The 25,042-nt window shown below is 38.0% G+C and overlaps 1 protein-coding gene across 1 annotated transcript in view; it reads right to left on the reverse strand.

Moving 5' to 3' along the window:
• The window catches only part of LOC116892956 (zinc finger protein 816-like), a 139,356-nt gene extending 122,961 nt beyond the window's left edge, over positions 1 to 16,395 (reverse strand). Inside the window, 3 exon segments of the mRNA XM_032894910.1 lie at positions 11,138 to 11,245; positions 11,590 to 11,705; positions 16,300 to 16,395. Of these exon segments, the coding sequence (XP_032750801.1) occupies positions 11,138 to 11,167 (30 nt within the window). The 5' untranslated portion in view covers positions 11,168 to 11,245; positions 11,590 to 11,705; positions 16,300 to 16,395.
• Between the last annotated feature and the right edge of the window lie 8,647 nt (positions 16,396 to 25,042).

Raw genomic sequence — 25,042 nt, forward strand, 5'->3', positions numbered from 1 at the left:
CTGATGAATCCTCAGACTGCCTTTGTAGCCAAAGCATTTGTCACATTCACTGCATTTGTAAGGTTTCTCTCTTGTATGAATTCTCTGATGAATACTAAGATTGGATTGCTGGCTAAAGTATTTATCACATTCACTGCATTTGTATGGTTTCTCTCCTGAATGAATTCTCTGATGAATTTTCAGACTGCCTTTGTAGCGAAAGCATTTGTCACATTCGCTGCATTTGTATGGTTTATCTCCTGTATGAATTCTCTGATGAATACTAAGATAGGATACTTGGGCAAAGGATTTGTCACATTGGTTACATTTGTAAGGTTTCTCTCTTGTGTGGCTTATTTGATGACACATAAGCCAGTATTGTCGGGCAAAATATGTGTCACATTGACTACATTTGTAAGGGTTCTCTCCCGTATGAATTCTCTGATGAATCCTCAGACTGCATTTGTAGACAAAGCATTTGTCACATTTACTGCATTTGAAAGGTTTCTCTCCTGTATGAATTCCCATATGGTTTCTCAGAGTGGCTTTTTCAGTAAAGCATTTGTCACATTCACTGCATTTGAAAGGTTTATCTCCTGTATGAATTCTCTGATGCACTCTAAGATGGGATTTTCTGCCAAAGCATTTGTCACATTTATCGCATTTGTAAGGTTTCTCTCCTGTATGAATTCTCATATGGTTTCTCAGAGTGGCTTTCTGAGTATAGCATTTGTCACATTCACTGCATTTGTAAGGTTTATCTCCTGTATGACTTCTCTGATGAATACTAAGATGGGACACTTGGGCAAAGAATTTGTCACATTGGTTGCATCTGTATGGTTTCTCTCCTGAATGGCTTCTTTGATGACGCACAAGACAGGATTGTTGGGCAAAATATTTGTCACATTGACTACATTTGTAAGGTTTCTCTCCTGAATGAATTCTTTGATGCAAATGAAGATTCCCTTTTCTGGAAAAGCATTTATTGCATGTACTACATTGGTGAAGGTTCTTACCATTAATGTCTTGTTTCAGCATCAGTTTATGTTTATAGACAAAATCCTTATCAAATTCTGTATTTTTGTGTTCTTTGTTCTCTATGTGGATTCCAGAATTTACACCAAGGATAGCACATTCATTTGAAAATTGTACACAGTCTTTATATTTGTAAACTTCTCTCGTTTTCCCAGCTCTATGTCTTTTCAGGTTTGAGGCCTGAAGGGAGGAATCTCGGAGATGAGTTTTATAAGGAGTACTTTGGGTGGATTCAAGAGTCATTTTGCTAATTTCATCCCATTTACAAAAGTTCTTTTGCATATTCATATGCTCATGGACAATGCACTCTGTGTCTTGTTCCAAGACATTCCCATGTTTTCCACCTATTAGATTATTTTCTAGAAAACAAAAGTGCAATTAGGGATGACAAGGGTTACTGCACTGGAGAGAAAGAGGTTCAATAATGGGTGTTTGCTGAATTGTCTGGTAAACTAGACCATCTCAAGGATTTCTGTTCTTAAAATGGGTTTTACTCTTTTCATAATCACTACTTGGATGATAAATTCTGATCTATATCAACTGAAAGGAACGATCATACACTTCAAATATTATCTTAAAAATGGTACCTTGCAGAAACTAAGAAAAATTAATCATCAATCAATAATGAACATACATAAATTAGATCTCTGAATAACATATCTCTAATTTTAATTATAATTTGCTTCAAAGAGACATTGTATACCTGTGTCAGCTAGAAATTCATAATCACAAATAAATCCTATATATATGCTTGTGTCAGCATCCAAAATACTGAAGATAAAGAGCATGCTGTATGAATACTAAACACAGAGACCACATATCAAACTGCAAAGAAATAGGTGACATGAAATTTCTCCAAACCAACAGTTCTATATCTACATAAAACATTTTTCATTGTTAAAAACCATAATTAAAGAGATTAATGAAATAATAAAATGAATGTGCTCCAATTATTATATGTCCAGAAATACAATTCCTTTTTCTGAACATTTTATTTTTTTAACTCAGAAATTTGCATTTAAAGCTACATAAGAGATATTGGAAAGATCTTGGAGAATATAACACTAGTTATACCTCCAAAGAAAGTGCAGAAATGTAAAGGAAATGCCATAGAAAAATTATCATGCTAAGAGGAACACCCCTTATCCTAGTGCTTTCCAGACATTTCAGAGAGTTTACATATACACAATGTAGGAAAATTCAAAGTAAGAATCAAGAATTCTGTAAAAAGTGCATTCTTACCCACAGACAATAGATTGTTGTACGTCTCCAAAATCACGTCCATGTACAGTGCCCGCTGAGTATAATTGAGACTTTCCCATTCCTCTAATGTGAACTCTGGAACCACATCTTTGAAGGTTAAGAAACCCTGTAATATTAAAGTATGTACTTGTTACTTTACAAAATTGCTTTCCTACATTAAAAATAGCACTAACGAATTGGAGATTCTTTGTAATACAGATTAGGAAAGGAGATTATTGAAAGTTTCTTGGATATGAGTCTAAAGTTATAAATTGCTGCTCTTCCACAGACAATCTACAGATGATTTACAATAATGCTCTCATTCATGAAGTCTCTCACATTTATGAATTTTTGGTGGCTTTCTGTGACTTTAGCAGCAGAAGAAAGATTTGCCACCATCACTACATTTGAATGTTTTTGCACAGTTATTATTGGATAATTTCATATAAAGTCCTCTATTATGAAATTTATTTAACTGCAACCCCATGGTACTACAAACTGGACTTTTATACTCATTTCTTTAGAATCCAAGAATCTCTGCTAAAGATTTCTAGCAGGAGGAATATATGGCACATATACATAATTTCAGACAAATGTTACCAACTTTCATTATACAAGAAAATTATTGGATCCTACTACAAATGTCTATATTCAACAAAACTGGAAAATCTGGAGGAAATGGACAATTTTCTAGACAGATAGCAGGTACCAATGTTAAATCAGTTACAAAGAAACCAAGTAAAGAACACGATAATTGATAAAGAAATAGAAGCAGTTATTAAAAGTCTCCCAACCAAATAAAGTCCAGGACCAGATGTGTTTAGTGAAGAAGTCTATCAGATTTCATAGAAGAGCTCATACCAATATTGTCCAAACTATTCCATGAAATAGAAACAGACAGAGCACTACCAAATTCCCTCTATGAAGCCACAATTACTCTTATACTGAAACCACCCAAAGACCCAACAAAGAAAGAGTACTTCAGACCAATTTCCCTTATGAATATTGACACAAAAATACTCAATAAAAGTCTTGCAAACCAAATCCAAGAACACGTCAAAACGATCATCCAGCCTGATCAAGTATGCGTCATCCCAGGAATGCAAGGATGGTTTAATATACAGAAATCCATCAATGTAAGCTACTACATAAACAAACTTAAAGAGAAGAACAACATGATTATTTCATTAGATACTGAGAAAGCATTTGACAAAATTCAACACCCCTTCATGATAAAAGTCCTGGAAAGACCAGGAATTCAAGGCACATATATAAGCATAGTAAAAGCAATATACAGCAAACCAGTAGCTAACATCAAACTACATTGAGAGAAATTTGAAGTAATCCCAGTAAAATCAGGAACTAGACATGCTGCCTGTTCTTTCCCTACTTATTCAATGTAAGTCCTAGCCAGAGCAATCAGACAATGAAAGGAGGTCAAAGGGATACAAATTGGAAGGCAAGAATCCAAACTATCACTCTTTGCAGATGATATGATGGTATACTTGTGACCCCAAAAGATCCACCAGAGAACTATTTAACCTGATAAACAACTTCAGCAAAGTGTCGGAGTATAAAACTAAATCAAACAAACCAATAGCCTTCCTCTCCTAAAGAATACACAGGCTGAGAAAGAAATTAGGGAAATGACACCCTTCACAATAGTCCCTAATAATAAAAATATCTGGTTGTGACTTTAACCAAGCAAGTTAAAGATCTGTATGATAAGAACTTCAAGTCTCTGAAGAAAGAAACTGAGGAAGATCTCAGAAGATGGAAAGATCTTCCATGCTCATGGATTGGCAGGATTAATATGGTAAAGAAGGCCATTTTGCCAAAAGCAATCTACAGATTCAATGCAATCCCCATCAAAATTCCTACTCAATCCTTTATAGAGATAAAAAGAGCAATTTGCAAATTCATTTGCAGTAACAAAATACCCATGTATGTAGTGAAAACTATACTCAATAATAAAAGGACTTGTGGGGGAATCACTATCCCTGACTTCAAGCAGTATTACAGAGCAATAGGCATAAAAACTGTACAGCTTTGGTACAGAGACAGGAAGATAGATCAGTGGCAGAGGACTGAAGTCCCAGAAATGAACACACCTACCAATGGTCACTTAATCTTTGATAAAGGAACTAAAGCAATCCAATGGAAGAAAGATAGCATTTTCAACAAATGGTGCTGGTTCAACTGGAGGTCAGCATGTACAAGAGTGCAAAACAATCCAAACTTATCATCCTGTACAAAGCTTAAGTTCAAGTGAATCAAGGACTTCCACATAAAACCAGATACATGCAAATTAATAGAAGAAAAAGTGGGGAAGAGTCTCGAACACATGGGGACTGGGGAAAATTTCCTGAATAAAACACCAATGGCTTATGCTCTAAAATCAAGAATTGACAAATGGGACCTCATAAAATTGCAAAGCTTCTGTAAGGCCAAAGACACTGTCATTAGGACAAAATGGCAACCACCAGACTGGGAAAGATTTTTACCAATCGCACAACAGATAGAGGGCTAATATCCAAAATATACAAAGAACTCAAGAAGTTAGACTCCAGAGAGCCAAATAACCCTATTAAAAATGGGGTACAGAGCTAAAAAAACCATTCTCAGCTGAGGAATATCGAATGGCAGAAAAGCACTTAAAGAAGTGTTCAACATCCTTAGTCATCAGGGAAATGCTATACAAAAAACCCTGAGATTCTACTTCAGACCAGTAAAAATGGCTAAGATTAGGTGACAGCAGATGCTGTTGAGGATGTGGGGAAAGAAGAACACTCCTCCGTTGTTGGTGGGACTGCAAAGTGGTACAACCACTCTGGAACTGTGGTCTGGAGATTGCTCAGAAAATTGGACCTTCCACTACCTGAGGACCCACCTAGATCTCTCCTGGGCATATACTCAAAAGATGCTCCAACACACAACAAAGACACATGCTCCATTATGTTCATAGCAGCCTTATTTATCATAGCCAGAAACTGGAAAGAACCCAGATGCCCTTCCATAGAGGAATGGATTTAAAAAATGTGGTACATCTACACAATGGAGTACTACTCTGCTATGAAAAACAATGACTTTATGAAATACATAGGCAAATGGAAAGAACTAGAAAATATCATCCTGAGTGACGCAACCCAGTCATAGAACAGCACACTTGGAATGCACTCATTGATAAGTGGATATTAGCCCAAAAGCTCGAATTAACCAACATGCAATCCACAGACCACAGGAAGCTCAAAAGAAGGATGACCAAAATGCAGATGTTCTTACTCCTTTTTAACAGGGGGAATATATCCATAGGAGGGGTTATGGAAGCAAAGTTTAGTGCAACAACTGAAGGAACGGCCATTCAGAGCCTGTATATATATATATCTCCACTAAAACTAGACAAGATTGATGAAGCTAAAAAATGCATGCTGAAAGAGATTAGATATATATCTCTCCTGAGAGACACATCCAGAGGATGTCCAATACGGAGGTCAATGCTAGCAGCAAACCATTGAACTGAGAATAGGACGTCCTTGGGGAAAATATTGAAGGAAGGATTGAAAAATATTGAGGAAGGATTGAAATAGTTGAAGAAGCTTGAAATCCCATAAGAACAACAATGCCAAACAACCAGAGCATCCAGGGACTAAACCACTACCGAAAGTCTGTACATAGACTTACCCAGGGCTCCAGAAGCATATGTAGCAGAGAATACCCTTGTTGGGGCACCAGTGGAAGAGGAAGCCCTTGGTCCTGCCAAGGTTGGATCTCCAGTGCATGGGAATATGGGGGGAGGGAGGCAGTTAGGTGGATGGATGGGGCAAATACCCATATTGGGGAGGGAGAGGGAATGGGGGCTTATGGATAGGAAACCAGGAAAGGGAAGAACATTTGAAATATAAGTAACAAAATATATCTAATAAAAAAGAAGAGAGCACTGCTAACAGCAAAATATAGAGCTCTAAGTGCCTCCAAAGAGAAATTGGTGAGGTCATATACTAGCAGCATAACAGTGTATCTGATCTAGAAGAGAGAGGGTCAAATACACCTAAGAGGAGTTGCCTGCAGGGAGTAATCAAATTCAGGTAAAAGTTAACCCAGAAGAAACAAAGAAAACTATACAAAGAATCAACAAAACGAAGAGTTACTTCTTTGAGAAAAATAACAAGATGTATATATCCTAAGCCAGCCTCACCAGAGGACAGAGAGGCAGTATCCAAATTGAAAATAGAGAAATATCAATAGAAACTGAAGAAATTAAAAAACGTATGGGATCCTACAGCACAATCCTATACTCTACAAAACTGAAAAATCTAGATGAAATGGATGATTTTCTAGATAGATGCCAGGTAGCAAAGGTAATCAGGATCAGATAAACCATATAAACAGTATCATAATCCCTGAAGAAATAGAAAAAGTTATTAAAAGATTCCCCACCAAAAATAAACAAGACCAGATGATCATACTGCAGAATTCTATCAAACCTTCAAATGTTAGCTAATACCAATATACCCTTCAAAATACTTAGAAAATTGAATCACTAGGAACACTACCTAATTCATTCTATGAAGGTACAGTTATGCTCATATTTAAACCACAAAAAGACCCAACAAAGAAAGCTACCTTCAGACTAATTTCCTTTATTAATATAAATGAAAAATATTCAATATAATTATAATTATAGCATCCTGAATCCAATAGCACATCAAAAGGATCATCCACTATGATCCAATAGGTGATCCCAGGGAAGCAAAATTGGTTCAATATATAGGAAACCATCACCATAATCCACTATATAAACAAATTCAAAGGAAAAAACCACATGATTACCTCATTGGATGTTCAAGAAGCCTTTGACAAAATACAACACTTCTTCATGTTAAAAACATTGGAAAGATAAGGAATTCAATGTGCATACAAAAATTTGACAAAAGCAATAAACACTAAACCAAAAGACAGCCATCAAACTAAATGGAGGGAAACATGAAGCAATCCTATTAAAATCAACAAATAGATAAGGATGCCCACTTTCCGCTATGTATTCAATATAGCACCCAAAGTTCTGGCCAGAATAATTAGAATAAAGAGGAGGTCAAAGGAATACAAATTAGAAAGGAAGACGTCAAAATATCACTATTTGCCACTGATGTGGCAGTGTACCTAGGTGACCCGAAACATCAATCAGAACTGCTAGAGCTGGAAAATAACATAAGCAAAATATCTGGGTGTGAAATTAACTCCAAAAAATCAGTAGCATTCCTCTCCTCAAAAGATAGGAGGGTGGGAAAGGAAATGGAGAAATGACACAGTTCAAGATAGTCACAAATATTCATAAATATCTTAGTGTGACTAACCCATAAGTAAAAGATCTTTTGACAAGAACTTCAACTATCTGAATAAAGAATAAAAAGAAGACTGCAGAAGATGGAAAGAAATCCCAGGCTCAGGGTTCAGCAGGATTAACAGAGGAAAAATGGCCATCTGATCAAAAGCAGTCAACAGGCTCAATGGAATACCCATCAAAATTTCAATGCAATTTTTCAGAGGGATACACATAGTAATTCTCAAATGCATCTGGAATAGCAAAAACCCCAGCATAGCAAAAATTATTCTTAACAATATGAGGATTTTAGGGGTAATCACCATTCTTGACCACAAGTTCTACTACAGAGCAATAGTAGTAAAAAAGAAAGGTTTTGCTAAAGACACATGCAGGTAGATTAATGAGATAGGATTGAAGAAGCAGAAATAAACTCAGACACATACAGTCATCTGATCTTTAACTAAAAAGCCAAAACCATCCAGTGGAAAACAAACAAGATATTCAACAGATGGCACTGGTTCAAGTGACAGGCTCCATTTAGAATAATGCATATTGATGCATTCGTTTTTCATTATACAAAGCTCAAGTGCAAATGCATCTACGACTTCTACATAGGACCAGATACGTTGAATCTAATTGAAGAGAAAGTGGGATAAAAATGTTCAAATACACCAGCAAATGGAAATATTTCCTGAACCGAATACCAATGGCTCAGGCTATAAAATCAACTATTGACAAATGGGACTTCATACAACTGAACATTTTCTGTAAGGAAAACTATACTGTTAATGGGACGAAACGGCAACGTACACACTGGGAAAGATCTCTACCAAGCCTATATCTGACAGAGAGCTAATATCCAATATATAAAAATAACTCAAAAAGTAAAGACTACAGATAATAAGATAAAATTATTAAAATTGGGGTAGCTAAAGAAAGAATTCTCAACTGAGAGATCTGTAATAGCTGAGAAGCCCCTAAAGACATGTTCAAATCCTTAGTCATCAGGGAAACACAAATTAACAAATCTTAGATTCCACCTCACAGGAGTCAGAATGGCTACGATCAAAAACTCAGGAGAAGCATATGATTCCTAGGATATGGACAAAGGGGAACACCTTCATTGCTGGTGCAACTGTAAGCTGCTACAACCACTCTGAAAAAGTATGGTGGTTCCTCAGAAAAGTGGACATAATTCTACCTGTGTATCCAGCTATTCCACTCCTGGGCATATGCCTAAAAGATGGTCCAACACATAGGAAATATAAATGTACTATGGTCATAGCAGCCACATTTATCATAGGCAGAATCTGTAAACAATCTAGATGTCCCTCTGAGGTGGAATGGATACAGGAAATATGGTTCATTTACACAATAGAATACAACGCAGCTATTAAGCATGAGGACATCATCAGCTTAGAAGGCAAATGGATGGAATGAGAAAATATCATCCTGAGTGAGGTAACCATTCACACAAGATCACACACGGTATGAACTCAGGGATGATTGCATATTAGACCAAAACTTGTGAATACCTATGATAAAACTCACGGCCCATATGAAGCTGAACAGGAAGCCAAAACCATGGATGCCTCTGCCCAAACCATGCTTCAGTCCCAATTAAAAGGAATAAAAGAAAATCACAGAAGGGAAAAGGAAGGAGGGACCTAGGAGGGAGAGAGGAGTGTAAGGAAAACGGAGGTTAGAACCAGGTGTGGGAGGAGACAGGGGAGATGTATAGAGGGGAGGATAGTTAACAGATGTGTGTACCAGTGGATGATGGGAAACTGGAAATAGCCATTACAAAATCCAGATACCTGATAAGCAAGAAGTTCACAGAACACAATAGGGATGATATTAGTTGAAAAAATAAAAAAAGGGGAGAGAGTACCTATAGTAACCATATCCACTGGAGAGGCACAGCTCTCGGGTCAAGGATGCGGTCAACTACCCATCTCAAAAATTTTAACACAGAATGGTTCTTATCTAAATAAAAAGCAAGGACAAAGAGTGGAACAGAGACTCAAGGCCATCCCGAGACTACGCACCTAGGGATCCATACCATCTCTAGATATCAAATCCAAACATTATTGCTGATGCCAAGAAGCCCTTACTGTGAGGATGCTGAAACAGCTATCCACTGAGAGGCCATGGCAGAGTTTGACCAGTTGCTCACAGCTAACCATTGGACAGAGCAAGGAGACCCCAATGGAAGAGATAGCTGAAGGACTGAAATAGATGAAGGGGATTGCAACCCTATAGGTAGGACAACAGTATCCACTAACCAGATCCCCAGAGCTCCCAGAGACTAAAGTAGCAACCAAAGAGTACACATGGAGGGACCCAAGTCCCCAGCAGCATATGTAGCAGATTTTATTATCTGGCATAAAGAGGAGAGGAGGCCCATGAACAGGCTGGAAGTCCCAGCATAGGAGGATGCTAGGGCAGTCAGCAATGAATGGATTTGAGAGTGGGGTAGCATCCCTATAGAAGAAGGGGGTAGGGAACTGGGAATTGGGAGAACATTTAGAATGTAAATAAAGACAATAACCAATAAATAAAGAAATGTAGAAACATAATCACAACCTTTCATTATGTCCCTATGTAACAGAGTTTGGTAGAACAGGAAACAAAGAGTAGATAAAGCATTCTTCCTTCTAAAGTAAACAAGTTAGAAAGGACATTTATTTAGGATTGAAAATTTATAGATCATACACAATACCAAGTCTATATGCCCCAGAAAATATTTACTAATACATTCCATGTGAAGAAATAGAAATGTGGAGAATACAGGACATACACTACTTCTAACTGTGCAACAAAACACAAAGGGAAATAACAATTTCTACATTGAGAATTTACCACACAGCACCACAATGGGCAGTATGTCTCTTGGAATGACTCTTGGAAGACAGATTTCATGTCTAACACACCCATAATCATTATTTGACATAAAATTCCAAAAAAAAATTGCATAGTGAATTCTGCATTTGCACACAAAAAAGAAATATACATTCCTCTATCACCTCTGACTCTGAGGAGCTAATATATTTACTACTGGGGTTCAAGACAGTGAATCCCATATAATTTTGTCCTTCTCCAAATTCTTCTCTTCCATATATTGCTCAGTGATATCAGACTCCACATAATTCCATATCCACATTAAAAAGCTTTTGTGTGGAGCCTTGACCAACTCTGAAATGTAACTTATGTGACACATGGGACCTTCCTTCAACACTAATATAATAGCACACATATCCATCTAATGTACAAATTAGGCATCGATATAGTTTTTGAGAATCATTAACAATAGATTCTCTTTGAGATCTGCATATCTTCAGTCCTTGAAAATAGTATGTCCTCACAGTAGAAACTCAGTAAAAAATTAATGGTTTTGTAAAAGTGAAAGACCTAAACATTAAATTTTTGTTATCCCAGAAGAAACTGAAGTTTATAGAAAATAAGTCCTTCAGATAATGTTACAACATAGAGATAATAAAATTATTAAATGGTTGAATAAAAACAGATTTTTCAGAGAAAGGTGCGCAATACACTGACCTGTAGAGTGTTTCCCAGAGCCACACTCATTCTTTTTGTTGTTCTTCTCACAGATTCAAATATTGGAAGTTTTCTTGAAATTTCACAACCAGGTTTGAAAACTAAAAGCTGAAATTAATACAACTTAGTTACAGACAATGCTTACCCACATAAAAGGATATTAAAAAAAAATATGAAGAATCTTGTCAACATTTCTACAGAAATGTGAGCATGGAGTCACATATTTAGTGTGTAGGGATATGAGTATAATCTGAGGTCTATTTTAACATCAGCAGGCACCAGGCACAAAAACAGAGCACATGAATACCTACTGTAAAACACGACTACTCAGGGATATTACTCAGAACTTATCTCCCTGGGTCTAGAGTCAAGGATAAATGGCTAATGGCTACCCTGATTGATGAGCTAGATTTGAATGGTGTTTCATTAGCCATTACAATCAAACACAATACCTGACACGTTGGTGAAGTTCGACTTCTTTTTACCAAGCAGATACAGTATATCTATTTTCCATACATATCCTATAGTCTTGGAGTACAAAGATTCTATCTGCCAAATATCATGGGTTCTACAAAAGAATAAGTTGTCATCAGATTTAGGTATAGCCATTTTCATCAGCATCTACGAAGGCTTTCAATAGTTCATGACATAAAACTATTTCCAACTTTCTTTTCCTTTCAATATGGCCCTATTTCCTAATGCCCGTGACACATTTTGATGCATTGATCTTGATCCCTTGACATCTCCATGAATGCATTATTATGTAGAGTATTATGATTAAAGCCAGAAATGTCTTCAACTAAAATTTACTATTCTGAAACTTTAAGCCATTTGTTCTCCACTTTTAATGGTGTGGTAAACCTTTATTATAGTTCCAGGAATTCAAAAGTTGCTGTATCTACATGTTTCAGACCCACACGCAGATTGATAACAAGAGTGGTGTATCGGTTCCCATGACCATAAAAAATATGGGTTTTATGATGGTCAGTCTTTGTCAAACCCTGTGAAAGTGTGAATGGACCACAAAGAGGTCACAACTCAAAGCTTAAGAACAAGGGTTCTAGGCAATGTCAAAACAAGATCAAGAAGGAGGTATGGTAGAATTCTGTGATGGCTGCCAGGGAAAATACATATACACAGGGATAAGATGAACCATTTAAGGGTATGCTCTTGGAATGATTCCCTCATTATACCAAATCTGCTAATATAATATCACTGTTGGAAAATCTTTTCGAGCATGCATATATCTGCATCGTGGAGATTTGCTGTTAAGGATTTCCTTTCTGGCAAACACTCTTGTAGGTTGAAGAATGTGTGACCAATACATACACATACACATACACATACATGCAAATATACATACATATGTTTATGTATAGATAAACACATAAGAATTCACCCTTCATATCGAGATAGTATTAGTACACAAAGTTCTCATGACCCTGGATTCAGCAAATATTCAGCATTTTTAATGTATGACATTGACCTTATGTCTACCATGTTAGATATCCTGGCATTTGATGGATATATGAATAGTCTATTTCAATGCCCCTGCCTCAGAAGATTAGACTGACACTGGGAAAAGGCAGATGATGGAGTGTCAGGAAAATCATATATAATTAATAAGAATTGATGAAGAAAATAGTAATTTCTTAAGGAACAAGTAAACAAGTAAACATTCTATGTCATAATACTAGGCCAAGCAATAATCAAGTGCAGAAACCTAGGCCCTCAGTGTTCCTTCTAACACTGTCTGAGGAGTAAACAGATGCAGCACTGAATTCTTTAGAAAAATCCCACAGTACCCATGCATATACAGCCATCCAATTAGACAAGATGGATGAAGCAAAGAAGTGCAGGCCGACAGGAGCCGGATTTAGATCTCTCCCGAGAGACACAGCCAGAATACAGCAAACACAGAGGCGTATGCCAGCAGCAAACCACTGAATTGAGAATAGGACCCCCGTTGAAGGAATCAGAGAAAGAACTGGAAGAGCTTGAAGGGACTCAAGACCCCATATGTACAACAATGCCAAGCAACCAGAGCTTCCAGGGACTAAGCCACTACCTAAAGACTACACATGGACTGACCCTGGACTCTGACCTCATAGGTAATGAATATCCTAGTAAGAGCACCAGTGGAAGGGGAAGCCCTGGGTCCTGCTAAGACTGAACCCCAGTGAACTAGATTGTTGGGGGGAGGGCCAAGGGGGGAGGATGGGAGGAACACCCATAAAGAAGGGGAGGAGGGAGGGGATGTTTGCCCGAAACAAAGGGAATAACACTCGAAATGTATATAAGAAATACTCAAGTTAATAAAAAAAAAAAAAAAAAAAAAGAAAAAAAAATCCCACAGTAATCTTGTACAGTGAATATTACAGAATACAGAAAGAAAGGGAACGTGGTACAGTACTCACACAAAGCTGACTTTACCTGGATCCAAAAGCAAATGAACATAAACATATGCACAAAGAAAATAATAGCAGTCCAGGAGCTCCAGTGTACATTGAAAAAAGTTTCTCGCTAATTGCTGCAAAAAGTGAACTCGACTTGATTTCATGACAGATATGCAAGACAGTTTCAACCAGAACAAACCACACAACCCACGGCACAAGCTACATACACTCAGTGAGAGAAGGCTCACAGCCATGTCAATAAATCTACAAAGACCCAAAGGCAAAATATCACAGTGGATCACGAAGAAAGTTCTAAAGAATGTGGAAGAGAAGGAGGATCCCTCAGACTAATGAAGATAATAACCAACATCCAAAACCTACCTTTACAAAAACGGAAGAAAGCTGTCACTATTCTACTCTACTCAGAAGACAAACAGGGGACTGGAGAGATGGCTCAGTGGTAAAGAGCACTGACTGCTCTACCAGAGGTCCTGAGTTCAAATCCAGCAGCCACATGGTGGCTCACAACCTTCCGTAATGAGATCCGAGGCTCTCTTCTGCTGTGTTTGAAGATAGCAATGGTGTACTTATACATAATAATTAATAAATAAATCTTAAAAAGAGAAAGAGACAAGGAAGGGAATGTGGTACTGTCATCCACACTAGTGTGCACAGCCTCCACACTAACCTTTCACACAACAGCAGTGCTTACAAAGGGCAAGTAAGACTTACAATATTTTCAATGTTCAAATAAGGATATGAGGAAGGCAAGTTTTCTCAAATTACAAGAAATGGATTTCTTCAACTCAGGAGTGACAAATATCCCAAGAGAATGCACCAATCTGATAATTCATTTGATAATTTATAGAAAAACTACAAGAAAATATCACTTTGTTTCTACATTCCTAAACAATGACCTGAGAAGTAAGAAGACCACTCAATCTCTAAAAGGATCTTGGATATGCTGGTGTAGCACACAAACTGCTAACAAGGGCTCTGTAGGCTCCTGGGTATAAGAATCACCAATGGCTCTCCCTAGGTGCTGACCCTTGTGCTGAAACACCAACCTCTCTGACAGTGGATGACTGCCAGTGTAAAAGGACAAGTAGGTAACAGAAACTTTCCTGTTTGAACAGAGGTCAGCGTAATAAGGAAATACACACATGGCACTGGAAGCTGTCAAAAGTCACTCTAAAGATCCATAGGCCCAAAAGTGAATTTATACCTGACACACTGGCTATATGTAGAAATACTAGGAAATCATTTATATCATTCTGTCTACACCACAGCATGGTGATGCTTTCAGGATAAGTCAGACACATGTGGTTGGTAAATGGAAGATGCGAATTCAGAGAATGCTGAAAAACAGCATGCACTGGGGGAAAAGGTAAGGCTGAAAAAGATGGAGGAAGTGGAGGTGTGGAAACACACACTGTCATTACCATGGAAGATGGAATTATGAATATATGACAGTGTGGATACCCATCCAAAACCTGCCTCAGAATATACATGGAACACAAGGATATAATGAAAACATGAATAACAAGAGATGGCACAGAGATTGAAGACAGGCTAACTGTGGAAGTGCACTAGGGCACTTCATGTGCAAAAGTCATTCCCCTAAAAATGCAAGTACTAGGGGACTTAGACAACACAGATTAAAGGAAATTCTAGGAGCTCTGAATATCAACAAGAGCAAAGAAAACAGATAATGCAAATATAATACCAGAATGTTTCTCTCTAAATATTCTAAACAATTGTAATAAGCATGAAAAAATGAGCTTAATCCCTAGTTTATATGATAGAAAAGTTACTGACAACAGGAATTTATGTACCACAGAAAATGGAGATGCAGGGAAAAATATAATGCTGTCATAAATTTAAAATATGTAAGACTTGATGCCCGGGGCATTTTTGGACAGCATCGAGTGGGTAATAAAAGGAGGGCGTAGGAATACATGGATTTTTAGGGAGTAATCAGGGAATTTTTGCAAAGCTTGTTACTTTATGATTTGAACTTGTGACACAGGCTGAGCATGGTTTTCATTTCTAACAGCAATAGATCATAAATTCCTAGTCCAGTGATAGACGCTGGGCTTTAGCTCCAACAATAGTAAATACAGAAAATGAATGTGTGTCATGGAACTACTTTGTCTATGTGTAAAACAGGAAAAGTACATTTTCTATTTCATGGAGACAGAGCAAGAGCTCATTCTAGGATGGGAAGGATAATCCACGGTTTTGCATTCTTCCATCATGAAGTCATCATCAAAACTAGGGTTTCAACTTTAAACCTTGGAACTGACTTTTCCTCAAATGTACATCTGATTCTGAAAAGACATAATTCTGTATTTTCGAGCCTTTCAGTCAAAGTTTACTGACACTTATTTCACCACAGTCTTCTTAAAGTAGATAAATTCAAATAGCAATGTGTAGTGTTCAGATACTGGAACTCTTAAGAACATAGCATTCTAGCCTAGCAGTAAAAATATTTATCCATAGATTAAAATCAGGAGAGCATGGAATAATATTGCTCAGGCCCTGAGGGAAAATAATTGCTAACTGCAGTGATGAATTCAGAAAAGTAGCTACTAGTATTTACAGTAGTAAAGGTACAGTTGAATGTCATTATTCATTAAAACATGTTTTTTAGTCAAAATCGTATGTAGACAATAAACTGAATGAAACATGCACAAGAGAACACTACATACATTTTTCATGAGGTCATAGGAAATAAAACTTTTCTTGTGAAGAACGAATGAGTACCTGAAAAGTAGGAATGATTCCTCATGAACACAGTAAATCTCTACTCACACAATCAATGGAGAACAATCTGAACCACACATAGCTACTCACGAGGCCAGCAAATCCTTCCTTCCTAAAAATCCTAAGGAATACAATCACAAAAAGAACAAAATTTAATCCAATAATTTTCAAAGGTGCTCACAATAAAATGCTTGTAGAAGTCAGAATAGATGAAAACATATTTTTTCACAATAAAGAGTGTTATTTGTGAATCTTGGATTTCACTTCAGGAAGAAGAAATTCTGCAGCATAAATTGGTGACATAAAAACTGACAGTGTATTCTGTGGTGATACCTCAATCCTTTGTTAGAAGTCTCTTTGGCCTTTACAGTCCAGGGCTCCTAGTTTTGATTTACAATTATGGAGATTGGCTGAGCATATAGAGACCTGAAAATGGGAAAATATTGTTGAGAAAGAACCTGGAACTTTTCATGAGACAAACATGAAAGATATGAACAAGTAGCAAAAGGATAAGTATGAAGGAAAGAGAAGATATCATGAAAATGCCTCTTTCTCTGAGGATTTCAGTTTTCACTATGAGATGTAACAGGTAGTCACACAGTTAACATTCATGCACAGTTCTTTTCCAAGCAGCACCGAGGAAGAGAAAGAAACACTGCAAGAAAACTACTGTGTTCCACAGAATCCAGACTGTTGAACTCCTCCAACCAGAGGGCTCTGAAAAAAGCCGAGTGCAGGGTCTAAGCATTCCCACAACTGCAAGAAGTGAACGAACATTGCAGAATTCAACAAACCATGAATGTGCATGGTCAGAGAGCTTTTCATGAACCAATGAGACATTTAACTTAAGTGGGTAATTCAAAAGGTGCTGTCTAATTCTGTCTCAATCTACAGTAAGTTTTCCACTTATAAAAATACCTATGAAGCCTATGAAGACACACTTCTGAATGCTGTGTTTACATCACAGCCTGAATATACCTCAGTGAAAATTAATGGAGAGTATAACTTAACTCAGGAAATATTAATATTTATAGCCATATGGAACGGCTTTATAACAAATATTTTCTAATTCAATCAAATCTGCACTAGTTCCGCATATGTCAAAGATCTACAAAGCTCTCTTGGAATACCTATTCGGTCCGCTAGAGAAAGGGAAATGGAACGGCAAACGGAGGAACAGGGGAGTTAAGAAAACATGTGTGAATTTGAACCCGAAGAACTTTACTAAGGCTTTTGAAAGAAAACCCTGCTGTACAAACTACAGATGCAGCCAAGGACCTACGAGGTTATTTTAGAAAAATATTCTGGCGACCACAAAACTAATTAAAGCATCACCTTCAACCCCAGTTCACAGATCTCAGACTTCCTGACAACGCTAAGATATCCACGACAGAATTATAAGAGTGGCGGCAGAAAATGCACCCCCGCTCCACGTCGCTGCTCCGCTCCTGCCTGTTTCCCGGTCGCAGCAGCTCCTCTGACCTGGCAGGTGACAGGACGAGCTGATGAATGTCCTAGGAAGCCGGCACCGCAACTGCAGCTCCAGGAAATTTTCAGGTACCTCCAGGACTCCGGGACGAGTCTCCCACCAGGACTTCCTGAAAGGGAGGCAGCAAAGACACGGAGAAAGTTTGAGGGGCGGAACTTCCTGTCACTTCCAAGGGTTTCTGGGAGCAACTCCTTCTGGACCCGCCCAACATTCAGCAGCTTCCTGTTACATAATTCTTCTAAGCCCACCTACTTCGGAACGTTTTAATTATTTCCCGTCCTAATTCTTCATAGATATTTTTTAATCGGTTTGGATTTTTGCTTGCTTGCTTCCTTGATTTTTCCTTTGTTTTTATTTTGTATTTTTCTTAATCTCATCCGATTAGGCAAGTGTGCACGTCCTCCCGATCGGAACCACTCCCCCAGCTCTGTTGCAGGCTGCCTTCCACACCACTGCAGCTGTCAGGAGCGCAGGACCTACTCTGCACAGCTTCGCATCAAGCTTGCTGCCAGTCTAGACCAGAAGTGGATGTAGTAGGACACTGCGCCTGGGTTATGACCAATTACATCCAAGGTCGTCTGCCTAACAGCTCACATTGTGAGACTAGTGCATTCTTTAACCATTTGGTCATAGATACTTTCTAGATTGGTCCCTACAATTCATGATGTACACCCGTCCACATCTACATATGCTGGGGAAAGGAGACTCCAGAATTACCCAAGTCTCTTTAGAGAATATAGCTAAGAAATCAACACTTTTCATGATTATTATGAGTTCTAGGATTCTCAGAAGTCTCCTGTCATTCAAAACCTGTTGTGATGATTATGGCAAGTTAAAATGGATTCCAGCTAAGCATGGGAGAGAGAGCTCAGAAACACAACCACAGACTCGGGTGTCTGTCCTTAAATTACAGGGTTCTGAGCCCATGGACACATGTGAAAGGGCAGAGCTACATGTTTTCCGTTGTGGTGAGTTTTATTCTTTCCCACATAAGACTGGTACACACACACACACACACACACACACACACACACACACACACAATAACTTCAACAGCTAACTGATTCTGCATATGTGAATACATTAAACATAATTGCCATTAATAATTCATCTGAGATTAGTTAAGGAAAGAAATAAAAGCCTTTCCTCAGATGCATTTATTTTTTATGATTTATTTTATTTACATTTCAAATATTATCCCCCTTCCCAGTTTTCCCTCCTGAAGCCCCTATACCTTACTCCCTTCCCCCATCCACATGACTTGCTCCCCCTCTCGTCCACTCACTCCTACCTCAGTGGCCTAGCATTCTTCTATAGTGTGTCATCAAACCACCAAAGGACCAAAGGGCTCCTTAGCATGTGATACCAAATAAAGCAATCCTCTGTTACATATCCAGCTGAAGCTATGGGTACCCCCTCTGTACACTTTAGTTGGTGGTTTAAGTCCTGAAAGATTTGGGGGGTCGTTTGGTTGATATTGTTGTTCTGCCTTTGAGGTTGCAACCCCTATCAGCTCCTACAGTCCTTGTCCTAACTTCCACATTGGGATCCCAATTCTTGTTCCAATATTTGGCTGTGAATATCCCCATCTGTATTTTTCCGGGACTGACAGAGCCTCTCTGAGCACAGCTATACTGGGCTCCTATCATTAAGCACAGGAAAATACGTTCAAACAGATAGCCACATTAAGAGATGACACAAATAAATATAAAGATGCAAAGGAAAACACAAACAGGAGAAGGCTATGAAGGCCTGAATGGGAAATGGAAGCAATAAAGAAATGTAACTGCAACAATGCTAGAAATGTAAACCTAGGAAAGAGAACAAGAGCTACAGTTGTAAGTATCACAAAGAGAATCCAGGAGATGGAAGAGAGAACCTCAGGTGATCACTGATTGGGTCAGGAAAGAAATAAAGATAGACATTGAAGACTTTCTAGAATTCAATGTAAATGTGGGCATAGCACACCCAGACTTTTGAGGCACTAAGAAAGCAGAGCTAAGAAGAGAGTTCATAGCACTAAATGCCATCATATAGAACTTGGGTGTTCTCACACTAACAAATTCAAAGTCTATCTGAAGGTTCTGTTTAAAAAACAGAAGCAAAAACATCTGGGAGGGATACAAAGCAGGAGATAAACAAACTCATGCTCAACAGTCTGAAGATGAAACCTGAAGAGACCATGCATGACAGAAAAAAGGGACTCCATGTGGAGAGATGATGTCAACGACCCAGCTTCAAGGAGCTGTAGGGAATGGAAGCCCAAAACAAAGTCCAACGCTGTCAACTAACCCAGAATCCTAGGACTTCCCAAAGTCTACTCTGCCAACTAAAGATCTTACAATGTTGGATACAGACCCACTGAACATATGTCAAAGAGGACCTACGTTTTTGGTCTCAGTGAAAGAGGATGTTCATGATCATAGAGGAACGTGATGGGAAGAGAATGGGGACACCTGGAGGGTTGAGGGAAGAAGGAGGGAGCCCTCTCTCATCGCAGTGGGGGAGTAAGGAAATGAAGAAATATGGGAAAGAGGACCAGGAGATAGGGCAACATTTTAAAGGGAATGATTAAAAATTAATTTGAAATTATTACTCAAATAAATATTAAAATATTGCTGAAACGATAACCAAGGATGTTAAAATTTTCCTTTTTTATGTGGAATCTTCAGTTTTGTTGAGTTTCTGTGCGGCTTTCTCCTTGTAACAATAAGAGCAGTTTAATGCTTCCTACTACTAGTGGTTAAACTTACATATAGGATGGCAAACTATCCTGATAGCTTGTAGAACTGCAGCAAATTTAGGTAATTTCTTTGAGACCTTGTAGCTAATCGTGAGGCACGGTATGTGGTGGCAGAAGTCCATGGTGATATGTGGTCCTTGAAGCATGAATTCCTCACCTTGTACATGTTGAATATTTCTTTAACGTTCCTTGACTAATCAAGATTGCACTTTTAAGAAATCTATTTAACTCTGGATCCCATTTTTAAATTGTATTACATGGTTTTTTGGGGGTTTAACTTCTTGAATTCTTATTATATTTTGCTCTATTTTTTTATATTAGTGCCGTATTGGATGTAGGCTTAGGAATGACCTTTTCCCATTTCTATGGTTGCAAATTTCTCTTACTCAGAGACTATTTTGCCTTATAGAACATTTTCTGTTTCATGAGGTTTCATTTGCCCATTGTGGATCTTAGATCCTAACAAATTGGTGATGTGTTCAAGAAATTTTTTGCCCTGTGCCAATATGTTTGAGGAACTCTCCCACTTTTTCTCCTGTTAGATTCAGTATATCTTGTTATACATTAAGACCCTTGAACTATTTGAATATGAGCTTTGAACATGGTGATAAATATGAATCAATTTGAATTGTTAAACATGCAGATCGCCAGTTAAACTGCCATGATTTGTTGAAGATGTTTTCTTTTTTTCCACTGTATCGTTTTGGCTTCTTTTTTCAAATATCAAGTGTCCATAGTTTTATGGGTTTGTTTCTGGTTCTTTGATTCTATTCCACTGACCTAAGTGTCTGTCTCTGTACCAATACCATGAATTTTTAACCACTATTATTACTCTGTAGTAAGGTTGAGGTCAGATGGTGATTAACCCAGAAGTTCTTTTATTGCTGAAAATTTGTTTTTGCTATCCTAGGTTTTTTTTGTTATTCCATATGAAGTTGAGAACTTCTCTTTCCATGTCTGTGAGGAAGTGAGTTGAGAATCTGATGGGGATTTCATTTAATCTGCAGATTGATTTTGGTAACATGGCTGCTTTTAATATGTGGAGTCTAATGATCTATGAGCGTGGGAGATCTATCTCTGTAGGATTTCTTCCATTTCTTTCTTGAGGTACTTAATACTCTTGTCATACATATCATTGACTTCCTAGGGTAGAGTTATGCCAAGATATTTTACATTATTTGTGACTATTGTTAATGGTGTTGTTTTCCTAATTTCTATCACGGTCCATTTACCCTTTGTATAATGTAAGGCTAATGAGTTGTTTGAGTTAATTTTGTATCCAGCCACTCTGAAGAAGTTATTTATTACCTGTGGGGATTCTCTGGTAGAATTTTGGTGGTTGCTCCTATATACAAGGATAGCGACCACAGATACTGATACATTGCCTGCTGCCTTACAAAATTGTATCCCATTAAACTCTTTTTGTTGTCTAAATGCTCTAGCTGGCGAGGCTATGGAAAAAGAGGAACATTCCTTCATTGCTGGTAGGATTGCAAACTGGCACAAGCACTCTGGAAGTTAATCTGGCAGTTCCTCAGAAAATTTGAAATACTTGTACCTATAGACCTAGCTATACCATTCCTCGGCGTATACATAAAAGATTCTCAAGATACCACAATGGCACATGTCAAATGTGTTCATAGCTGCCTTATTTGTAATAGTCAGATGATAGAAACATCCCAGAGGTCCCTTAGCAAAGGAATGGTTGCAGAAAATAGTATTCAACACAATGGAGAACTATTCAGCTATTAAAAATTGGGACATCATGAAATTTGCATGCCAATAGATAAGACTAGAGAATATCCCGAGTGAGGAACCCAGGGACAAAAGAATGTATATCATATGCACTCACTGACAAGCAGATATTAGACAAAAACTTCACAATACACATAATATAACTCATAGATCATATGATATATAAGAAGAAAGGATCGACTATGGATATTTCAATCCCAGTTAAAAGGGGGAAAATAATCACAGGAGGCAAAAGAAAAGAGGGATCAAGGTGAAAGAGGGAGAAGGGAGGGAAATGGGGCAAAAATCAGGTATGGGGGAGAGAGGAGAGAAGCCCAGAGGGCCGTGACAGAGTGTGGGACAGGGCAAAACTCTAGAAAGTTCCAGATTGTAGGAGGATCCTAGGAACCAGTGTTGATGACCTTAGCCAAAATGTACAACAGTAGGTAAATGGGATATAAATAGAACACGTCCAGTATAAAGAGTTGGCTCCCTTTGTTGAATGGGGGTACCTGATCATCTTCAAAAATCTTGACCAGAATTGTTCAAGTCAAAAGAAATGCAGTGTCAAAGGGGATCCAACACTGAAGAAAAGGCTATCCACTGACTGGCCCAACTTGGGACAAATTCCATGGGCTGGCATCAAACCATGACACTGTAATTGATGGGAAAGACCAACCATAGACTGCCCCACCTGGGAATCCATCTCGTATACAGCCAGCAAACCCAGACACTGTTGCTGATGCCAAGAATTGCTTGTTAACAGTAGACTCTTATGGATGTCTCCTGAGGTGCCTTACTGATACAGATGGGGATGCTTAAAGCCACCCATCAGACTGAACAGGGGAAACCCACTGGAAGAGTTAGAGAAAGGAATAAAGGAGCTGAAGAGGTTTGCAACCCCACAGGAAGAACAATAACTCAACAAACCAGACAACCACCCTCCCCCAGAGATCCCAGGGACTAATCCACCATCCCAAGAAAACATGGAAGGATCCATGGCTCCAACTGCATATGTAGTAGCTGATGGCCCTGTCTGGCACCGCAGGGAGGAGAGGCCCTTGGTTCTGTGAAGCCTTGATGCTTCAATGCAAGGGAATACTAGGTCAGAGGGGCAGGAATGGGCAAGTGAGTTGGGGGAGCAATGTCATGGAGAAATGTGGAAGGGTAGGAGAGGGCATTTGCAGAGAAGAAAACAGGAATGGGGATAACATTTGAAATGCAAATGTGCAAAATAACCAATTTTTTTTAAAAATAAAAAGACAGTTCTTGTGAGGAATAAATGAATGCAATAGAACTCTGTACAACACTGGAAAGCTCTATTTCTCACACGGAATGGAGAACAATGTGATCCATAATATACCACTCACAATGTCAGTCAAATCTTCTCAATTAAAAATCCTAAGGAATAAAATATCAGAAAGAGCATTATTTCATCCAACAATCTTCCAAAAGCTTCAAAATAAAATCCCTAGTATAAGTCAGAATTGATGCAACAGATATCTACATATATAAGGAATATTATTCGTGAATCTTGGTTTTATATTCAGGAAGAAGAAACTGCAGAACTCAACAGACAGCCTAACAAGACAAAGGTTCACATTCCTCTCAATTGTACTTAATATATTTCTAATCTACCTACAGGGGATGGAGTGAGGATTATTGGTTAGGAGCACTGTGTCTTCTTCCAGATGACTGATGTTTTATAAGACCATTCAACAGGCAGCTCTTATGCCTGAGTATCTTATGCCTTCTTCCATACTCTGCAGACCATGCACATGTATGATTCAATGACATCCATGCAGACTAAATACTCAGAGACATGAAACAACGAAAAGAGAAGAAAACAACTAGGTACAGACATTTGAAAAACACAAAGAAAACAGATACAATAAGAAAGGAAGATATCTAATTTTATATTTTCAATGATGGTACGATTTCATAAATAAACAAAATACACAAGAACTATACTTTGTTCTAGGCAAATTCCTTAGATATTGAAGACTATATGATTAAACACTCTATATTACTACACACACACACACACGCACATACACACACACACACACATTCATATATGACATTATTTAGAAAACTCCTGTATTTCTAACACAGTCTTGTTCTCAGTAGAGCAAGAAAAAACTGAGAATTGTACAAATTATTTCCTAATGCTCAAGTAATTAAGACTGATATTTAGGTAGCATTTTAGGTTGGAAAACATGAGACCCACTCTAATCAAAGATTACATAAAACTCAAGAGCATGAAACCTTATGTTCATAGTGACAATACTGTACCCTACTCAGTTTATGAGTCAATTATGGAACAACAAGGTAAGGATCCTAACAACATCCAAAAGAACATACATGAAAAAATAAAAAAAGATAGCTTCTCTAAAATGTTATTTATACTTTTATAATTTCACTGTAATCCATCTCACATAAGACGCATTCACACACAGTCAACACAAATGTCTCAGGGTTTTAATCGCTGCACTCTGGAGGCAGAGGCAGATCATGAGGATACTGGAGATTCCTCAGGAGAGGTTCTTTTTAGTCCCTCTAGCCTTTGAGAGCATGGGCACTCCACAAGTCCAACCCACAATCTCTTTGCTTAAGGTTATGTTTCATTTCTAACTCTGCCGTTCTAGGCAATTCCTTTAAACAATTCTCCACTGCACTGACCTACACTTCCCATTCATTATCAGGAAGGCTTCACATAGCTGTGAGGATGCTCTGGGTCTACTGTATACCAGCCCACATGTGTTTTACACGCCCAT

This window comes from Rattus rattus, chromosome 1 (assembly GCF_011064425.1).
Source record: "Rattus rattus isolate New Zealand chromosome 1, Rrattus_CSIRO_v1, whole genome shotgun sequence".
Taxonomy (NCBI): Eukaryota; Metazoa; Chordata; class Mammalia; order Rodentia; family Muridae; genus Rattus; species Rattus rattus.